We start from the raw sequence: 16,683 nt of genomic DNA, 5'->3' as shown, positions 1-16,683 counted from the left end.
ATAAAAATTTAATATTACATTATATTTTAATTTTATAAACAACTTTACAACTATTTAAAAAGAAAAAAGGATCAAATTCGAAATATAAAACTTTCTAATACTTAACCTAATATAAGCTCTAAATCTTTAAGCTGCTAATGTAATATTGGTAAACATTTTAAATTTTAACAATTCTTATATTTAATGTGATGATTAAGTCTACCTACCTACGTCATGAAATCCGCAGATTAAATGTCTGTGGTCAAACCATTCAATAGAATATATATAGTTTTAAATTTTTCGTTGTAATTTTAATACGTATTATGTGAGCAAGCACAGTTTAGTCTCTAAAGTTCTGGATAATAAGAAAAGGATGAAGCGATTTTAAAATGAAAGGTTCCTTGGCGTTTAATGATCTGGCGCACTCTTAAGGAAATCGAACGGCTTCTATAGTTATTGTTTTTAATGAATTACCGATGAACGATTAAAAAAGTACTTCTGTAATTTTGAGGATTTCTCGATTAATATTGGTAAAATTGAAACTCATAAGAAAAGTTACCACAATTTGTAATTTGTTAATTTTTTCTGAAATATTTTACAGATATATTTACGTTCGATGTTATAAAATATAAAATTTGAAAACGTAATTAAATACGATAAAATTTGCGACCATTTTGTTTTTGAATCTCCTAATCACTCCTTATATGTTGAGCATGACTTTCAGAACACCCTGAATCAAAGAGTATAAGGTAGAGGAGAAGGCTTCCATTACTGGCAATGTTAAAAAAAGTGTATACGAGTTTCAACGCTTCTAGTGATTAGGTCCAATCATATACGGTCTTAAAGCTTTATGTCAAGAGACCTTTTCGGTCATCGAAAACTTTCTTTCAAAGGTTAATTCGATAGAAAGAAAATTTATACGGAAAACACCTTGTTAGTTAAACGATGTCATTAATTTTAGTCATAAAATTAATTAAAAATTTACATATTTTTAAAGCTCCATTAACACTGGGAGTGAAACAAATATATAAAGAATCTGAGCATATATTTATATATCAGGAATCAATAAAAGTTTTAATGGGATCAATTGTTTAATAACTCTTTAAATTTAATCTTTTTAGAAATATTTTTTAACATAACGAAGATTATCACATAATTCTAAGTATTCGAAATGAGTTATAAGGCATATTTAAGGTACATTTTTTAGTCAGATCCATAGAAATCCAGCTAACTTTCCAATCTGGAACAAAAAAAAAAGTTAATGAAATATTATTTAATCACTCTAATAACATTATTTAAGAATAATGTTTTTTGTGAATTACTTAAATAATAAGATAGGGAAAATATGCATATGAACAGTGATATCTTAAAGCAATTTTTTCAGTGGACACCTTAAAGAAACTAGTCGTTAAATTGATAAATCAACTAGATTGAATTGAATTGATCAATCACGTTTCTGAATAATTATTTACGGTAATTATGTTCCAAAAAATATAAAAATCTCTCATTTGACTATTAAAGTAGTATTTTTCGAGATATCTCAGTTACTGCTTCGAAATAGTCTTTTCGAAATAGATTTTAGTCGATATCTCAAATACTATTCACCCAATCGTTAATTGAACGCGAGTTTTGTATTGTTTGGGTCGAAATTATTCTATATACTATGTTTCAACAAATTCCACAAACGAAAAATTTGTTGTAAATTTGTTAATTATTTCCAAGAAAATTATTATTTTGAAAAAAATTGGAAAATATTTTTGTTTTTCGCTTTGGATAAAAGTCATTTTCTGGAATAATTTTAACAAAAAAAAAAAAAACAAAAATCGGGTTTATTTGGCGATTGGACGAGTAATCATCAAATCATGTAATTTCTACTATGTCGTCTAAAATCGTATATGAAAGGCGATATCCCAGGGTAATTTCATATTATATATCGTATTGTCATAAAAAGGAATTTTTGATTCGCGCTTGTAAAAATTTTATTTTGTAAAATTTCCTCAACCAACTTTATTACATTAACGACCTTCACCGTAACTCCGACGGCTAGATTAGTGCTAAGTTTTATTGATTGCACCTATTAGTTTCCCTTAATTATTTTATTAAATGAATCATTTGCAATTACGGATCATGTTCAATTACCACATAAATTTATGATTCATAAAAGTGAGATAAATATTTTTAAAATAAATTATTTTTTATGAGATTAAAGTTCAAGTTTATTTTTCAAAAATATTGATTATACTTAAAAATATCTTATGTGAACTATTTTGAATATGGTAATCAAAATTTTATCACAAAAATACCCTTGCGTGATTAAAATATAGTTATAAAGTAGTCTAGCGCTATATTAGACCCAAATCAAGGAGCCAGAAACCAAGTAGCAAAAGAGGAGGGAAACGAGTTGTTAAACTAAAATGACCCAACTCGTTGGACTTGATATTCATTTAAAGTGCAAAGATAAACCGCTATTTAGTCTGTTAAATGAGACGAGACTCTAATCTTCAATCAATTTATTACTGTAGGGATGCTTTTAAATAAAAAACAAGCACAGGGTCGTATTTAGAATTCGGAGGGACTGGTGCCATCAACGTTTAAGTCAATATCAGTCTAAAATTAATATAATTACAAGGAACCAGCAAAAATACAGCATATTCAATTCTGCATAAAAAGTGGCTCTTAAAATTTTTAAATAATGTCAAAGATTGCAAAAATTTATAATAAAACGTTCGATCGTTTACTTATAAAAATAGAGGACAAAAACGAACACAATCAGCTAAATTTTGCGACACTCTATCTGCTATAAATAATAGTCGTTCTAATATAGAAACCTTAACAATGAAGCATAATAAAAAAGAGTAACTCCAAGTTCTAAAGCTAGTAATAAGGAAATACTTACAATACAGTTTCTTTCGTATGTCGTTCAATTTGATTAATTGTCTCTTCTAAATTAATTAAACCTAATTCAACCGATTCAAATGTTATTTTTAATGTTTCTAATTGATCATTACATTTTTCTACAACACCACTCACATAATTAAATAACATTGTAATATCAGCTAAATTTTTCGATTGTAATAATGATGTACGATGTATTAATTGGATTTCTTGAGCACAATTATCAGATAATTGACAATTGGTACGATTTAATTGATTAACATCATCATGGATTGTTTGGAAATGTTTACGAATATGTGACCCTGCTTTAAAATTCACCCGTTGAAAATTTCGTTTACGTATATCATCTTCGGCCTTTGTTAAATCTGACAATAAGATATCTTTCATGTCACGTACATCGGCATATATTTTTTCTATTATTGTACTAAACATTGTTGATTTGATTCGATAATCTGATTTATTTATCTTAAATTAATAATATTTTGAATAAGTTAATAATCATATATTTTTATTTTTTTGTAATATGAGGCACTAATAATCACATGACAGTATTAAATTACTGTCACAATAAAAAGTCAATGTTACAAACTTATTAAAATGAAATTATTTTATTTACCAGGGCTAAGTAAAATTAAAATTTTATTAATAAACTCGGAATACATCAAAAGAATAAAGTCAAATTATCTTAAAATCAAAAATATGTATTATTATTTTTATTATTTTTTTGAACTGGAAATATTCCACAACTCAACGAATCAAAATAATTGGGTATTTTCATAATCTTGCAATATAGTGAATATTGTCATTTTATTATTTTTAATAATTCTTGGAAAACTAATTTTTTTTAAAAATAAATATTTAAACTGTTTAACATTAAAAAAAAAATTGCTTAAATTTAAACGAATCGGTAGCTCCACTTTGCGTAACCGGCTCAGTAGCCGAGCGAGTTATAAAGCGTCTTTACGAGCTTTGACTATTGGCTGGGAGGTTGTGGGTTCGAACCCAAGCATGGCAGTATGAAAAAAATAGTTAATGGGGCGGTAAATTGATCACACTGTCGTCGCTTGATAAGAACGAAGCAACCGACTCCACTCATATCATAAAATTAATTGTATATTCGAGTGGCCTCTGTTATAGACATGGTCTGAGAAATGGAGGTTAAACTCCATTATTATTATTATTACTTTGCGTATGTGCCGCCACTGTGTTTGACGCATCACGTGATTTTTATATCATATCTGTGGATAAATATAATAGTGAAATTTATAAAGAAAAATACATTTTGAAAATAATCGATCGAATTAACAAAGAAGAAAGAAAATGTTTGACGCATCACGTGATTTTTATATCATATCTGTGGATAAATATAATAGTGAAATTTATAAAGAAAAATACATTTTGAAAATAACCGATCGAATTGACAAAGAAGAAAGAAAATGTTTATCTGATTGCATTATATGTATATTTGCGAATACACGTGACTCTAGCGCATCCCCCAAGGGATTGTCTCTCACGCGATCTAAATGAGTTACTAAGGTACCTAAACGACAATAGTAACATAAACATATGTTATGATAAAATAAAAAAAATTCGCGTTTTATGCAGTCAGAGTTTTCTTCAATAAACTATAAAATCGAATATTTCACATCTTAAGAATTATTTCTTAATTGCTTGTTGCGTGCTGTATGCAGCGTAGCTCTCATGTGACTAAAGAGTAATAATAATTGACAACCCTAAGTGGCAATCCCATATAGGGGAATGTTAGAATGAAGTAATTGTCAAACTTCAGTTATCTCATATTAGAAAGAAAGTAATGAACTCTTTCTTGCATTGACTTGTGTCAAAAATTTTAACTGTATTAATTGAAGTGAATTAGGTAGGCGTGAATGTTCTTCGATATTTGAATTGTGTGTACCTAGGCAATGGTCGTTGTCAGTGGAGGTCGTGTAAGGAAAGTGACGGCATATCCAGTAGCTGGCATCACCGCAAATACTGTTGTTCCGTCAACAGAAATGTCTGCTAGGGCTATACTGACATGTCGCCCCAATTCACATCCATTTCAAGAACGTACCTTAATATTAGACACACCTGTTAAAGTTGGACGTTCTGTGGCGCGTGCTAGACCCGCTAGTAATAATGCTATATTCGATTGTAAAGTCTTATCCAGACACCATGCTTTACTTTGGTATGAAAATGGAAAATTCCTACTTCAGGTACGACGTAAATTATTTTAAATGTTTTGTTCTTGAAAATTTTTCAATCATTGTGCTGCTTTTTTAATGATTAATCAATGCGATCATTTTTTTCATTGTGGGAAATATTTGAATTTCTATTTGTTTACATATCTAAGTGACAATTGTTTACGTAATTCAATAACAATTTCTTTCTACAAGGTCTCATTTTCCACATTCTTTACTTCGTCTATTCTACTTAGGAATCTATTTTTATTTCATTTTATTTTCATTCCGCATTACTTACAAAACCTATACAAGTTACTTGTTTTTGAATATCAAATAAACGTTTTACATGTCACATTCTTAAAAATATGAGACTACAAATACACTATTTGGTAAAGATAATAAATTTAAAAACAAAATATTTCATCCAATTAAAAAAATTTTATTTCTCCATAATCACTTATTAAATATTATTAATAAATAAATCATTATTGGCGCGAATTTATAATTTGTATCTAATTTTCAATTAAATATCTGCGTAAACAGTCACATGATAAAAACGCAATAATTTTTATCAGCCAAAAGAATCTTATGGATTTAGATCTCTATTCATTTCTACTATTTTGCTATCATACTCGTTGATATATGATTGGATTCAGGCTCATAAAATTTATGCTATCGTAAAAATGTGTTTTTATTGATGGTCTTCACAACAAAAAAAAAAAAGGAAGCGAAAGATGAAAGCCAATTAACTAGTCATCATCAGAGTTTAACTGTCAAGTATTTGATCTTCCCAATTGTCAAATTTGACATAAGATATATGATTGATTCAATTTGCTAATGTCTTACGTTTTTATGTGTTATAAAAAATCATATCTCTTTCAATTAACGCCGAACGAGCAAATATTTGAAGCTAATGTCTGTTTTAAATAACTCAAATAACAAATTTCAGACTGACAGTAATTAGAGTCGTTAGGTGTCAGTTTCACACTACTTGACACCCAAGTTGAGGATCAATGAAAAAAAGACGCGCCTTAAAAGTTACGTAAGAATTACCCAAATGGACTATTTATGTTTAAAGTAATGGTAATTGAATTCAAAGTCTGTTTCCTGAAGGTGACTCTTTCTTAACCTGTATTTCATCTATGTATCCGTTTTAAAAATATTCCACGTTTCCTTCTGAAAGAGTATCTTTTTGTTCATGACGTTTCAATCGCAGGTCTCGAAGTTTTTGAGATTTTTCCCCAACACATACGTTTTAGCATAATTTAAAATTCACCTTAAGGTTAATTCACACTTTACATTCGTCATATTTAATCTTAAGAATGATTCACATTTTATGAACATATCACGTAACAGAAACATCGTATTACATGGACCGGATTAAAAATATGTAGAACCAAAGCGATAATCATAAAAAATTGTCTAGATTCAACGTAATTTAGATAAATTATTCACAATAACAGTAATTTTACGGGGACTTTTGATAACTGGGAGTTATAAACCGCCAACTGGCGATAATAATTCGTAATAATTAAAAGAGGAAATTTAGACTACCAGGTGGCAATACTTGTATTTACCATTTTTAAAGACCAATCACAGCTAATCCAATCAAATCAGATAAATTCCTCCAACTGGCGGTAATAATTTGTGGTAATTAAAAGAGGAAGTAGACCCGTTTTCAGTACCTAGTTCCAATTTAGACAAACAGGTTACTTACAACTTATCAATAGTATGACATCAGTCAGGTAATCATATTTAGATCGCTACCATTGAATTGGCGCTGTTCTAATTCCATACACAGGTCATCTATAACGAAACGGGAAGGAAATGTTGGCTTTTGATTGTTTAACGCTACTTAATACGTGTATTTATCGCGGTAATGTAGTTTGGCCTTTTTGGAAAATGGGTTTCAATAAAACTCTTAAGGATTCCTCACATAAATGGAATTTTTGCTTGTTTATAAGTTTTCAACTGGTTGCAAACAACAAAGAAAAACTGGTTGCAAAATGGTTTCCAGCTAAAAGTTGCTTTCAATTTGAAGCATATATCTCATTAGTTTTTTCACTAATTTTAAATTGGCTTTATTTAAAAAATGAGTAAGACATAACTCAATTTGAAGTTTAGGAGAGAGAACATGAAAGGATTTAATCAAACGAAGGATTGTATATCCCGATACGCTTACTTAATGTAGATATGAATCAACTTTAATTGGCATAAATTTCAATATTTATAAGACCTCCTAAAAATTGTATCCCTATCATTCATTGATTTTAGAAAATTTTATACGCCTTTCAATAATATTCTTTGGTGTGTCCTTATTTTCCCGGGATTGCTTTTAAAGATGCTTTTGGTAAACTTTTTTCCTCTTTTATTTTTTCCCTGCTAATGTTTTTTAATTTGGTGTTTATTACCAAGAGAAAAATAATACTCTTCTGAGAATAATTAGACGACAATTAATAATTATAATCTAACAAATTACTAGACATTATATTTGTGGAGCAAAAATCGGGATGGAATTTGAAATTTTATTTTTAAGTTGTACTTTATGTAACGTAATAGTTTTAAATTTTCCAATTTAACGCAGTCATTTAAAACTAACAAAGTACTTTTCTTAAAGGATACAAAAAGCAGTAATGGAACATTTGTCAATAACAGTCGTTTAAGTGAAGGGGGAAAAGAATCGTCACCACGAGAAGTTTGTTCCGGTGACATAGTACAATTTGGTGTAGATGTTGTAGAAAATAATCGTCGAGTGACTCACGGTTGTGTAATTGTTACATTAAAATTATATTTACCGGATGGCAAAGAAGCGAAATCTAAACGTTTAAGTGCGGGAAAATCAACGGGCGCGGGTACTGCGGATGAACTATGCCGTTTAGCACAACATTTACGTGAAGCCGCTCGACGTGAACAACAACTTGAAAGTAAATTAACCGCATTGCAACGACTAGTCGAACAAGCAAAACAAGCAGCTGAATTAGGTTGGCGTGCGGCCGTTGATGAGGATCGTCTACTAAGTCGTGTCGCTGTATTGGAGAGTCAATTACGTGCGTATAGTAAAAACTGTACCGATGATACAATCCGTGAAGAACTATTAAAATTACAAGAAGATAAAACCGCATATCAAAATGCCGCTAAAGATTCATTACAAAAATTACATAAAGAACGTTTGGATGCGTTAGATCGTGTTATTGCCTTGGAACGTGCTGTGGTTAATGCTGAAGAAGCACGTTCTGCTGCGGTGGAACAATGTATTACTGCACAAGATGAATTACATAAAATTGCCTTGCAATTATCGGATAGTCAACGTTTAACAAATGAATTAACTGAAAAATTAGCAAAGACTGAAACTGAAGATACTGATTTACGAACAAAAGTTGATGAATTGTTAGAACGTGAGCGTACGTTAAATATTAAGTTAGACACGATGGAAGCGTTAGCATTAAATCCAAATATTATTACTAATTTAAAAGCGGAATTAGGACGTCAGCAGCTACAACAAGATCAAAAGGCAAATAGTGATGATGAAAAAATTAATAATAGTTCTGAAGAGAATTTGGTAAGTTCAAATTGATTTATTTTGATAAATTTATTTTAAAAAAGACCCGTCCGTTTTTTATGGAAAATAGTTTTTGCTCAAAATGTTAAATTTAGGATTCTAGGTAGTCCTTGAAGAATAGATCAAAAATTTCCGCAGATACGAAATCCTAAAATTTCAGATTTGGTAATCAAATTTTAATCATAGGCAATAGTACTCTCCTTCGCCTATATTTATTTGCCTGGAGAATAATATCTTACAAATATTGATCGTAGAAACAAAATTTGGTATAGTTGTTCATAAAGTCGTCTAATTAGTATATTTCTATGTCTTCATCAACACGACAACTTGATGATGTTGACTTAAAATTTCAAATACAAAAAATGAGCATGTTAAATTTAGTCTACAGTTTGTAACGCTTTGTCAACCCCTTAGCTCAGTTGGTAAAACACATGTGTGGTATCACAATGTGTGTGTAGTATCACTATGGCCTAAATGTCTCTCTCGTGGACATCCAATATAACCTAACCTAACCTTGTAACGCTTAGAATTATTGATGAACTAAAATTTTTGTATAGATGTTCATAAAATCACATAATAACTAGTTATTTTTTGTCCGCCTGTAACCCAAACCTAAACGATAAATCAAAAACGAAAAGAGGTAAATAAAATATTTAAAGCGTGTTCTAGATCTAAAAATTAACTTTGATCGTTTGGAACATGGGTCCATGAGACCCAATTTACCATAAGAAATTTAAATAAGGCAAGTTTAAACACACACAAATTTTCCTTTTAAAACAAACAGTTTTGTTCGAAATCAATGTATGTCGATTTCAATGTATCTTTCGTTAAAATTTGAAAATGTGCGAGAATAGATGACAAGATCTGAAATCAAAAATTAAATTCGATTGATAAACATTAACGATATAAACAATTAAATAATTTTTTCTATCTTATTCTTGCAAAAAAACTTTTGATATGTAGTCTCTATGGCGTCACCAAGCGCTACTTACCTTTCTTTCTATTTGTACATTTAAATCCTTCATATTTTCGTAGTTATTGATGTTATCCAAAAATTGATTTCACACGATGTTTTGGCTCGATAACGAACGTTTTTGAAGCAATAAAAATTTTTTAGGATAAAGGCATATTATAATCTACAGTATACTTAATTTTCATGGATATGAATTTTTTTCCAGAACGATATACAGGATGATCTAGAAAGTGATGGTAACAAAACACAGAGTACAACAATAACAACATCAACAACAATACAAGAGCAAATCGATATTTTATATAAAACATTACCACAATCAATTATTGAAAAGGCAATTACACAATACAAAGACAATAGTGAGAAGAATCATGATCAAAGTGCAATATTATTATCACCACCAAAAGTACAAGACAATGATATAGACAATGATGACGAACAATTACGAATCGTTGAGAATAATCTAATATTGGAGAAGGAATTAAAGGAAAAGTTGCAGAAAGAGAATGAAGAGTTACGACAAAAATTAACTACTATGGAACAAATGGCGAAAGAAAGTTTAAATGAATCACAACAGATGCGTGATAAGGTAAAATATTTACGTATTTTATTTGATTTTACATGCACAAAATAACAAGTCATTTTTCTCTTTTACAAGTTCCCAAATACTTTCCCAAATTTTTTGTGTCCCAACTTTTTTTTTTATAAATAAAATTTTTGATTGGAAATAAAACGGGAAAATTGGGAACTATCAAAGAATAAAATAAACGGGGAATTATTCTTGAAATAAAAGATAAAAAGCTTAGAAATTATCCAAAAATAAAATGAGTTTTTATGTTTCGTCACGTAAGTACAAAGAGGGAGAGATATTATTAAGAGTGACAAAATGTAATAGGGGATGTTTGTATTTGATAAGACGTGAGGTTGGGTGAAGTTTAACAATCATTGCGTTTTATTTACGGGAGGGTTACAGAACATGTGATGAAATGGGACGCTATTTGGGGAGGGTGGGGTGAATCAAAAAGGCAAAATTTGTGTTGCGTATTTTAGAATAGCCCTCTCAAGACATAGGTTTAACAATCATAGCGTGTCATTTACAGGAGGGTTACAGAAATTATGGCGTAGCGTGACTAAAAGGTATTTTATAATGGCCTTTTTGAGAATTTTTGCCTGAAATACTGGCAATACCTCGAGATATTGGCCGATTTTGCAAAAAATTCTACCATCTGACGACTTTCATTTTTATGAATTTCTAAAAATCAGAAATTGATATTAAAAGAGAAAGGATATCTTATTTACTTTTAAACGACTTTTTAAAATTTACATAAAACTAGCTGCGCCCCGCGGTGTTATCCGTGGTTAAAAGAAAGTGATGTTACCCGTGATTAAAAGAGATTTTGAGAGTTATTATCTTATCTATTTCACAAACTTTTACAAAACCCTTTAAAAAACACGGTTCCGGTCATTTTCTGACCCCTAAACTACCACTACCTATGCAAAAAATCATGTCGATTCTTTGCTCTATTAAAAATTAAAACAAATTTATCCCTTGGGAACCATATATTTTACGGGGATAAAAAGTCTATGTGCTATTCCAGACTATAATCTATCTCTGTGCCAAATTTTATTTAAACCCGTTCGGTAGTTTTTCCGTGAAAAAGTAACAAACATTCATCCATTCATCCAATCTTTCACGATTGTAATAAATATCAAATAAAAATTATCATTTTTCACAGTTAAATGGATTACTTGCTGATACAAATGAAAAACGAACGATAACAAATAACGATACAAATACACAAACAACATTAAATAATCATCACGATTCAAGTTATATAACAAAATTAGAATCAACAATAAATATATTACGTGATGAAAAATTACATTTGGAAGAGGAATTATTATCAATAAAAAATAATGATAATAATAAAACAACAACAAATTCATATAATAATTTAAATATAAGTGCAAATGGTGGTGATCATACTAACAAGGATTTATCAATATTATCAGATACAGATACACAATTATTACATCGTATCACTGAACTAGAAGATGAATTGGTATTAATTAAAGAGATACATGCACAATGCGTACCTGAACGTATAAAATTAGAGGAACAATTACATAATACACGTAATGAATTAAATATATTAAATTCACGTTCACAAACAATTATATTCATTTATACAGCACCATTAATATTAATTATTATATATTTATTATTATCATCAATATTTGCGTGATTAATATTTATCATCGAATATTGTTCTTATTATATTATTCATCAATTTTTAAAATATCTTATTATTATTATTATTGTCATTATTATATTTTCTTCTTGTCGTAGAAGAAAAATTCAATGTATTGTTGATATGATGTGTGGCAGAAGTAATAATGAAAGTGCATGAATTCATTTAATTCATTACGTGTGTTACGATTGTCATACATACATAAAATGGGGAAAATTTTTATGAGAAAAATGGGTATTATTTTTGTTAGGTGGTTGGAATTTTTTTTCGCACTTTCTAGTACAGTAAAAGATGTCACAAAAATCGGCTAATAAAGGAAAATGAAATAAACCTTTCGTTTTTTGCCAAAAATTTGGTGGCATGTGTTTCTTAGGTATCATATAGCATTCGTAAAATATGAGTTAGTTGCGCAAATGTTTCTATTTGTTAATAAACAATAAATTGTTAAATAAATGAAACGACTAAGAAAAAATATATGCCATCCAATACTATCTGATTCAGAAATCCGGACTGCTATGCACAAAATGAGCGGTTTATTTCATTTTCCTTAATCTGTTACATTTTTGACTGTACTAGTCTACGTACAATAAAGTTTCTGCTGTTCACACAGATTTTTGACTTACCACTGCAGTATAAAAATTACTAGTAAGAGAATGATTTCTGATTTATACGTATTGGTGAAAGATGTTATTTTTCGGTTTTGACTATTTGAGTAAATTATATTTACATGAAAGCTTTTTTATATCTTCCCATGAAAAAACACTGTTAAAATTCTAGCAAATTAGAGAAAAGTAAAATACAGTATAGAGTGATGAAGGAAAAATTTGTTGATATGGTACGAAATTTCAGGCATGTTATAAAATTTTATTTAGAAGGATTAGTTGTTGAGTTTCATAAGTGTTTAATACATTATTTAAGCTCTCTACTATACTTCAATGCATCACTTTTGGAACGGTAGGGGTGATTAAAGCGGAAAAATCCCAAGTGTAAGTTTCTTTCAACTATTTTCGAATCAATTAATTACTTATAAAAATTTCTTATTAAGCAAGATTACTGAGCTATTAAGTCGTAAAAATTAGAAAATCTAATAAAAATTTCTACTTTCGAAATTCATACTTCAGTGATTGTAATAATTTTGTTGAGGGTATTAAGTGAACATAGGGTTTTAAGTGAAGTATTTAGTGACTTTTTGGCTATTGTAATTCACCATTCCTTCACTATCTTATATTTTATTATTTGAGAGGGTAGCAGAAAACATCTACTGTTTGGTTAGCCCAAAATTTATTTATTACCATGATTAGTTAGCGAAATTTCTAAATATACTAAAAGCTGGTGCCAGTGAAAATAATTTCATAAAATAACTGTATTTAAAACAAAAATGTTTATGCGTGTATGACAATCGTGATTTTATTTTCATTATGTTAAGTCCCTAAAAAATGCATATTAAAAAAACCCACCCATTTTAAATAATTAGCCCCAAGCCCTTCATTATTATTATTTAATACGCTTCTTGTTGAAAACAAATTAGTTAATTAGTTTTATTTTTTTATAAAAAATATATATATTTTAATTTTAAGTGTTTTTATGTCAAATTTGATTTTGTTGTTTTTTTTTTTTTTTGGTTAAATTTTTTTTACAAACAAATACAGTTATTTTTAATGGAATGTTAACTATTTATTTTCCTACTTTAAATTATCTCAAAAATAATTTGGGAAAAATGTACGTGCCTGTTTTACACCAGCTACCTTAAAGTAGCGCAAAAAAAAAACCGTTATGGTCTGAGTGTTTTATAACTTTTTTATTTAAGATATATTAATTGTTTACTTTTGTTTTGCTTGCAAAATTTTATTTTTTGTAATCTCGAAAGTTTATTAACAGAACTCTTTCTTTCAAATATTTCCAAAGTAAGCAGTCAAGAGATAAATTAATATAATTTTTCTGTCAAATAATTAGCTTGTCAAAGGCAAAATCGAGGGATATTGAATCCTTTCGAATGTGTCGCTTATTACAATAATTTGCAACCAAAAGATTTATTGTTAGCTTTGAGAAAATTTCTACAATCTTTATAAAATTTGAAATTAAAATGTTATAAATAATTCTACCCATAACGTGCATTTTACGCCAAATAAGGCGAATTCGGTATTCATTTAACAAATTATGACAGATATGCCATAAACTTTTAGGAAAATTCTTTTGAAACTACATTCTACTCCTTTCTCCTCACAGATTTACGAAGCAACTAAATTCCTTTTCAATGTACCTATGTCAATATCAAAATATTTTATTATACGACAAATTTTGTTATTATTATTTTTAAATTATTAGTTTAAAAAATCATCAAATCGTACTAAAAAACTTCATACTATGGGACTAGCAAACTATGAAATCATATTTTTAATTTTATATAATGAATGTATTAAATTTTTTATTTTAAAATGCTTTTTATATTGAAATTTTTTGCTCTCTTTATCCTTTATCTGTACATATATAAATATTAATTAATTAATTAATGCTTTAATTATAACATAAAGAATGAAACGGGAGGAATGTACTAAACTTTAGGAGCACCGATAAAAATGTTATGTTTTTCAAGCTTAATTTTGCGAATGAAATACACACGTTTGTGCATTAAAAATTCAGCGTTTGCTGTACTAAAACAGTCGTACGATGTTTCTGAAATCGTAAGCTTTATGATGAAAGTAAAGGCCGCTTCTAACGTTTGATGCACTCAACCCGGGTCAATCTGTGTATGTATATTAATTAATGTTTTTTAGAATATTTGTAAAATATTATTTGTTCAGCACATAAAAATAATGGCTAATGCCATTCTTTCCTTTGCAATGTAATTTCTTTATAGATTTCTTCATTAAGGACTGTGAGTATGAAGTTCAATGTTAGTTTATAAGAAATATTGTCAAAGTTAAAATGTTACTTTAACTCGAAAGTCTATAAATAGATTGTTGAAGTACAATATTACCACAAATCTAAAATAAGTCACCTTGAGCATTACCAAAAAGTTACTCATATCATGAAAAATTAAATGAATCGATTATTTTTGTAAGGGCACATGTCCAGCAGACTAAATTTTACAGGAGACACAAAAAACTTTCTGTTGAATAAAAAGCTATTGAAGTTGCTAAATAGTTTATGGAAATTGATAGGTCTATTCTAACATAAAAGCGCCTGAATTATTTTTTGTGTTTTTATTTATTGGAAGTGTCAGAAAATGTCAAAATAAGGTGCTGAACCTGTGTCCTTCCCAAAATTTACAAGAATATTTAAATAAGAATCTATATTACATATTTTTATATAATACTGGACTTTGTAAAAACCTAAACAAGTCAATATTTTTTTTTTAGTAATCTGAGAAATCGAGTTAAGTTAGCGGCCATACTTTACGTTAAGAGATGTGTATTTCCACCAAGAACGGCTCTGGTCCAATTAATATTCTTTGAACTAGACTCCTTTTCGGTGAAAACACACGTCTTTTAACGTAATGTTGTCGCATACTTAACTCGATTTCAAAAAAATATGCACTAGTACCCTTCCCAAAATGAACGATTCAAATAAAACTAAGGTAGCCTTGAGGATGCGGGCATCTGTATAACGGCAGCCTATTTTTATAGAATTAACCGAGCTTCTAAATAAAAGAGCCTCATTTTTATGAATTATGTAGGCCTAACGCGCCTCTTAGCCTTATTTTCTACGTTCAAATTTTTATTTTGGCATACACATAATTTATGTATTCTATAAAATAAGTAAGTGTTAACAATCACCACCGACGTTTTAATTCATGATGCAGGCAGTCTTTGTAAGATTAATAGGTGACTTCTTTTGGATAGAAAATAATATTATTGACTCACACAATATTATCTATCATTCATTATGGTTTCCGGGTTAGCGTAGTCATAGACACATAATTACAGTCCTATAAATCTCTGATTTACGTTAGCTAAAATATTTTCTAAAAATGAAGAATTCTAACTTAAATGTTGTAATTTCAAATTTTTAAATAAACAAAAAAATACACGTAAATCGTACTGAGAAAATATAAATTAAATAAAAAAGTTACAGCAGCTTCAATTAAAAAAAAAAAAAAAATGTTATGTGTGAAATAAGATTTAAAAATTGAATATAAGGCTAATTTTAAATAAATAAAAAAATGAACTGAGATAAAATTCGATAAATTTCAACGAGTAGTAATTGAAATTTGAAAAATTTAATTAGAATTTTGGTATGTTCGTCGTTTTTATTTTTATGTAATTAAACATTTTCCAAGATCGTACTAACATTTAGATATTAATTAAAGAATTCTTAATTGGATATAAAAAAAATTTTCTAATTTAAGTCTATTTATTAAGTGCATTCAGGACAAATATCTGATCAGTAAGCGTTAACCCAGCTATCACCGCCTGTTTAGCTATAAAATCCGTGACCAGTAATCATAATTTGATTCAGGGTAGTATTTCGAAAACGATTAGTAAATGTGTCAGATCATTGATTTTTACGATAGCTGAATAATAACTTCGGTTTTATGGCTTATTTATTAGAAATAAACCAATTATTGATCGATTACATTTTCTGAATGCAAGAAACATTGGAAGTGCTTTTTTTTAATATTGATACTTCGACTTCAATATAATTTTAAGATGAAAATTTGATATAATTAAATATACTTGCTCACAACTTCTTTTAATTTTAAATTTTAATTTGGGTATTTAATCATTACAAAAAAAATTTAGTAAATCAAAGAATTTGAAGTACTTCTAAAACAATACGCTGAATACTGAATAGCGCAAATGAACTGATGGTTTTAATTCTAAATTCTTAACTTACGAATGATTT

The 16,683-nt window shown here is 28.6% G+C and overlaps 2 protein-coding genes across 2 annotated transcripts; one reads left to right on the top strand and one right to left on the bottom strand.

Annotated features, from left to right (window-relative positions):
* Positions 1 to 84: 84 nt before the first annotated feature.
* Positions 85 to 3,426, bottom strand: LOC123292416. Its single transcript, XM_044873066.1, has 2 exons — positions 2,876 to 3,426; positions 85 to 1,219 (listed from the first exon to the last, which is right to left on the bottom strand). Exons 1-2 carry the CDS (start codon positions 3,304 to 3,306, stop codon positions 1,207 to 1,209), a joined length of 444 nt encoding a protein of 147 aa, XP_044729001.1. The 5' UTR covers positions 3,307 to 3,426; the 3' UTR covers positions 85 to 1,206.
* Positions 3,427 to 4,687: 1,261 nt separating this feature from the next.
* Positions 4,688 to 11,960, top strand: LOC123292919 (sarcolemmal membrane-associated protein). The gene is made up of 5 exons (XM_044873633.1): positions 4,688 to 5,087; positions 7,672 to 8,613; positions 9,792 to 10,175; positions 11,323 to 11,778; positions 11,937 to 11,960. The coding sequence occupies exons 1-5, from the start codon at positions 4,797 to 4,799 to the stop codon at positions 11,958 to 11,960; spliced, it is 2,097 nt and encodes a 698-aa protein (XP_044729568.1). The 5' UTR covers positions 4,688 to 4,796.
* Positions 11,961 to 16,683: the final 4,723 nt, after the last annotated feature.

Source organism: Chrysoperla carnea, chromosome 2 (genome assembly GCF_905475395.1).
Source record: "Chrysoperla carnea chromosome 2, inChrCarn1.1, whole genome shotgun sequence".
Classification (NCBI taxonomy): domain Eukaryota; kingdom Metazoa; phylum Arthropoda; class Insecta; order Neuroptera; family Chrysopidae; genus Chrysoperla; species Chrysoperla carnea.
The sequence above is the reverse complement of the archived record's forward strand: the minus strand, read 5'-3'. Positions and strand labels throughout refer to the sequence as shown.

Excerpts from the sequence above, each read along its gene's own strand:
- LOC123292416 (XM_044873066.1), bottom strand. The coding sequence starts at position 3,306 with ATGTTTAGTACAATAATAGAAAAAATATATGCCGATGTACGTGACATG.
- LOC123292919 (XM_044873633.1), top strand. The coding sequence starts at position 4,797 with ATGGTCGTTGTCAGTGGAGGTCGTGTAAGGAAAGTGACGGCATATCCA. Across the intron at positions 5,088-7,671 it reads ATGGAAAATTCCTACTTCAG|GATACAAAAAGCAGTAATGG; the intron begins GTACGACGTAAA and ends CTTTTCTTAAAG. Across the intron at positions 10,176-11,322 it reads CACAACAGATGCGTGATAAG|TTAAATGGATTACTTGCTGA; the intron begins GTAAAATATTTA and ends CATTTTTCACAG.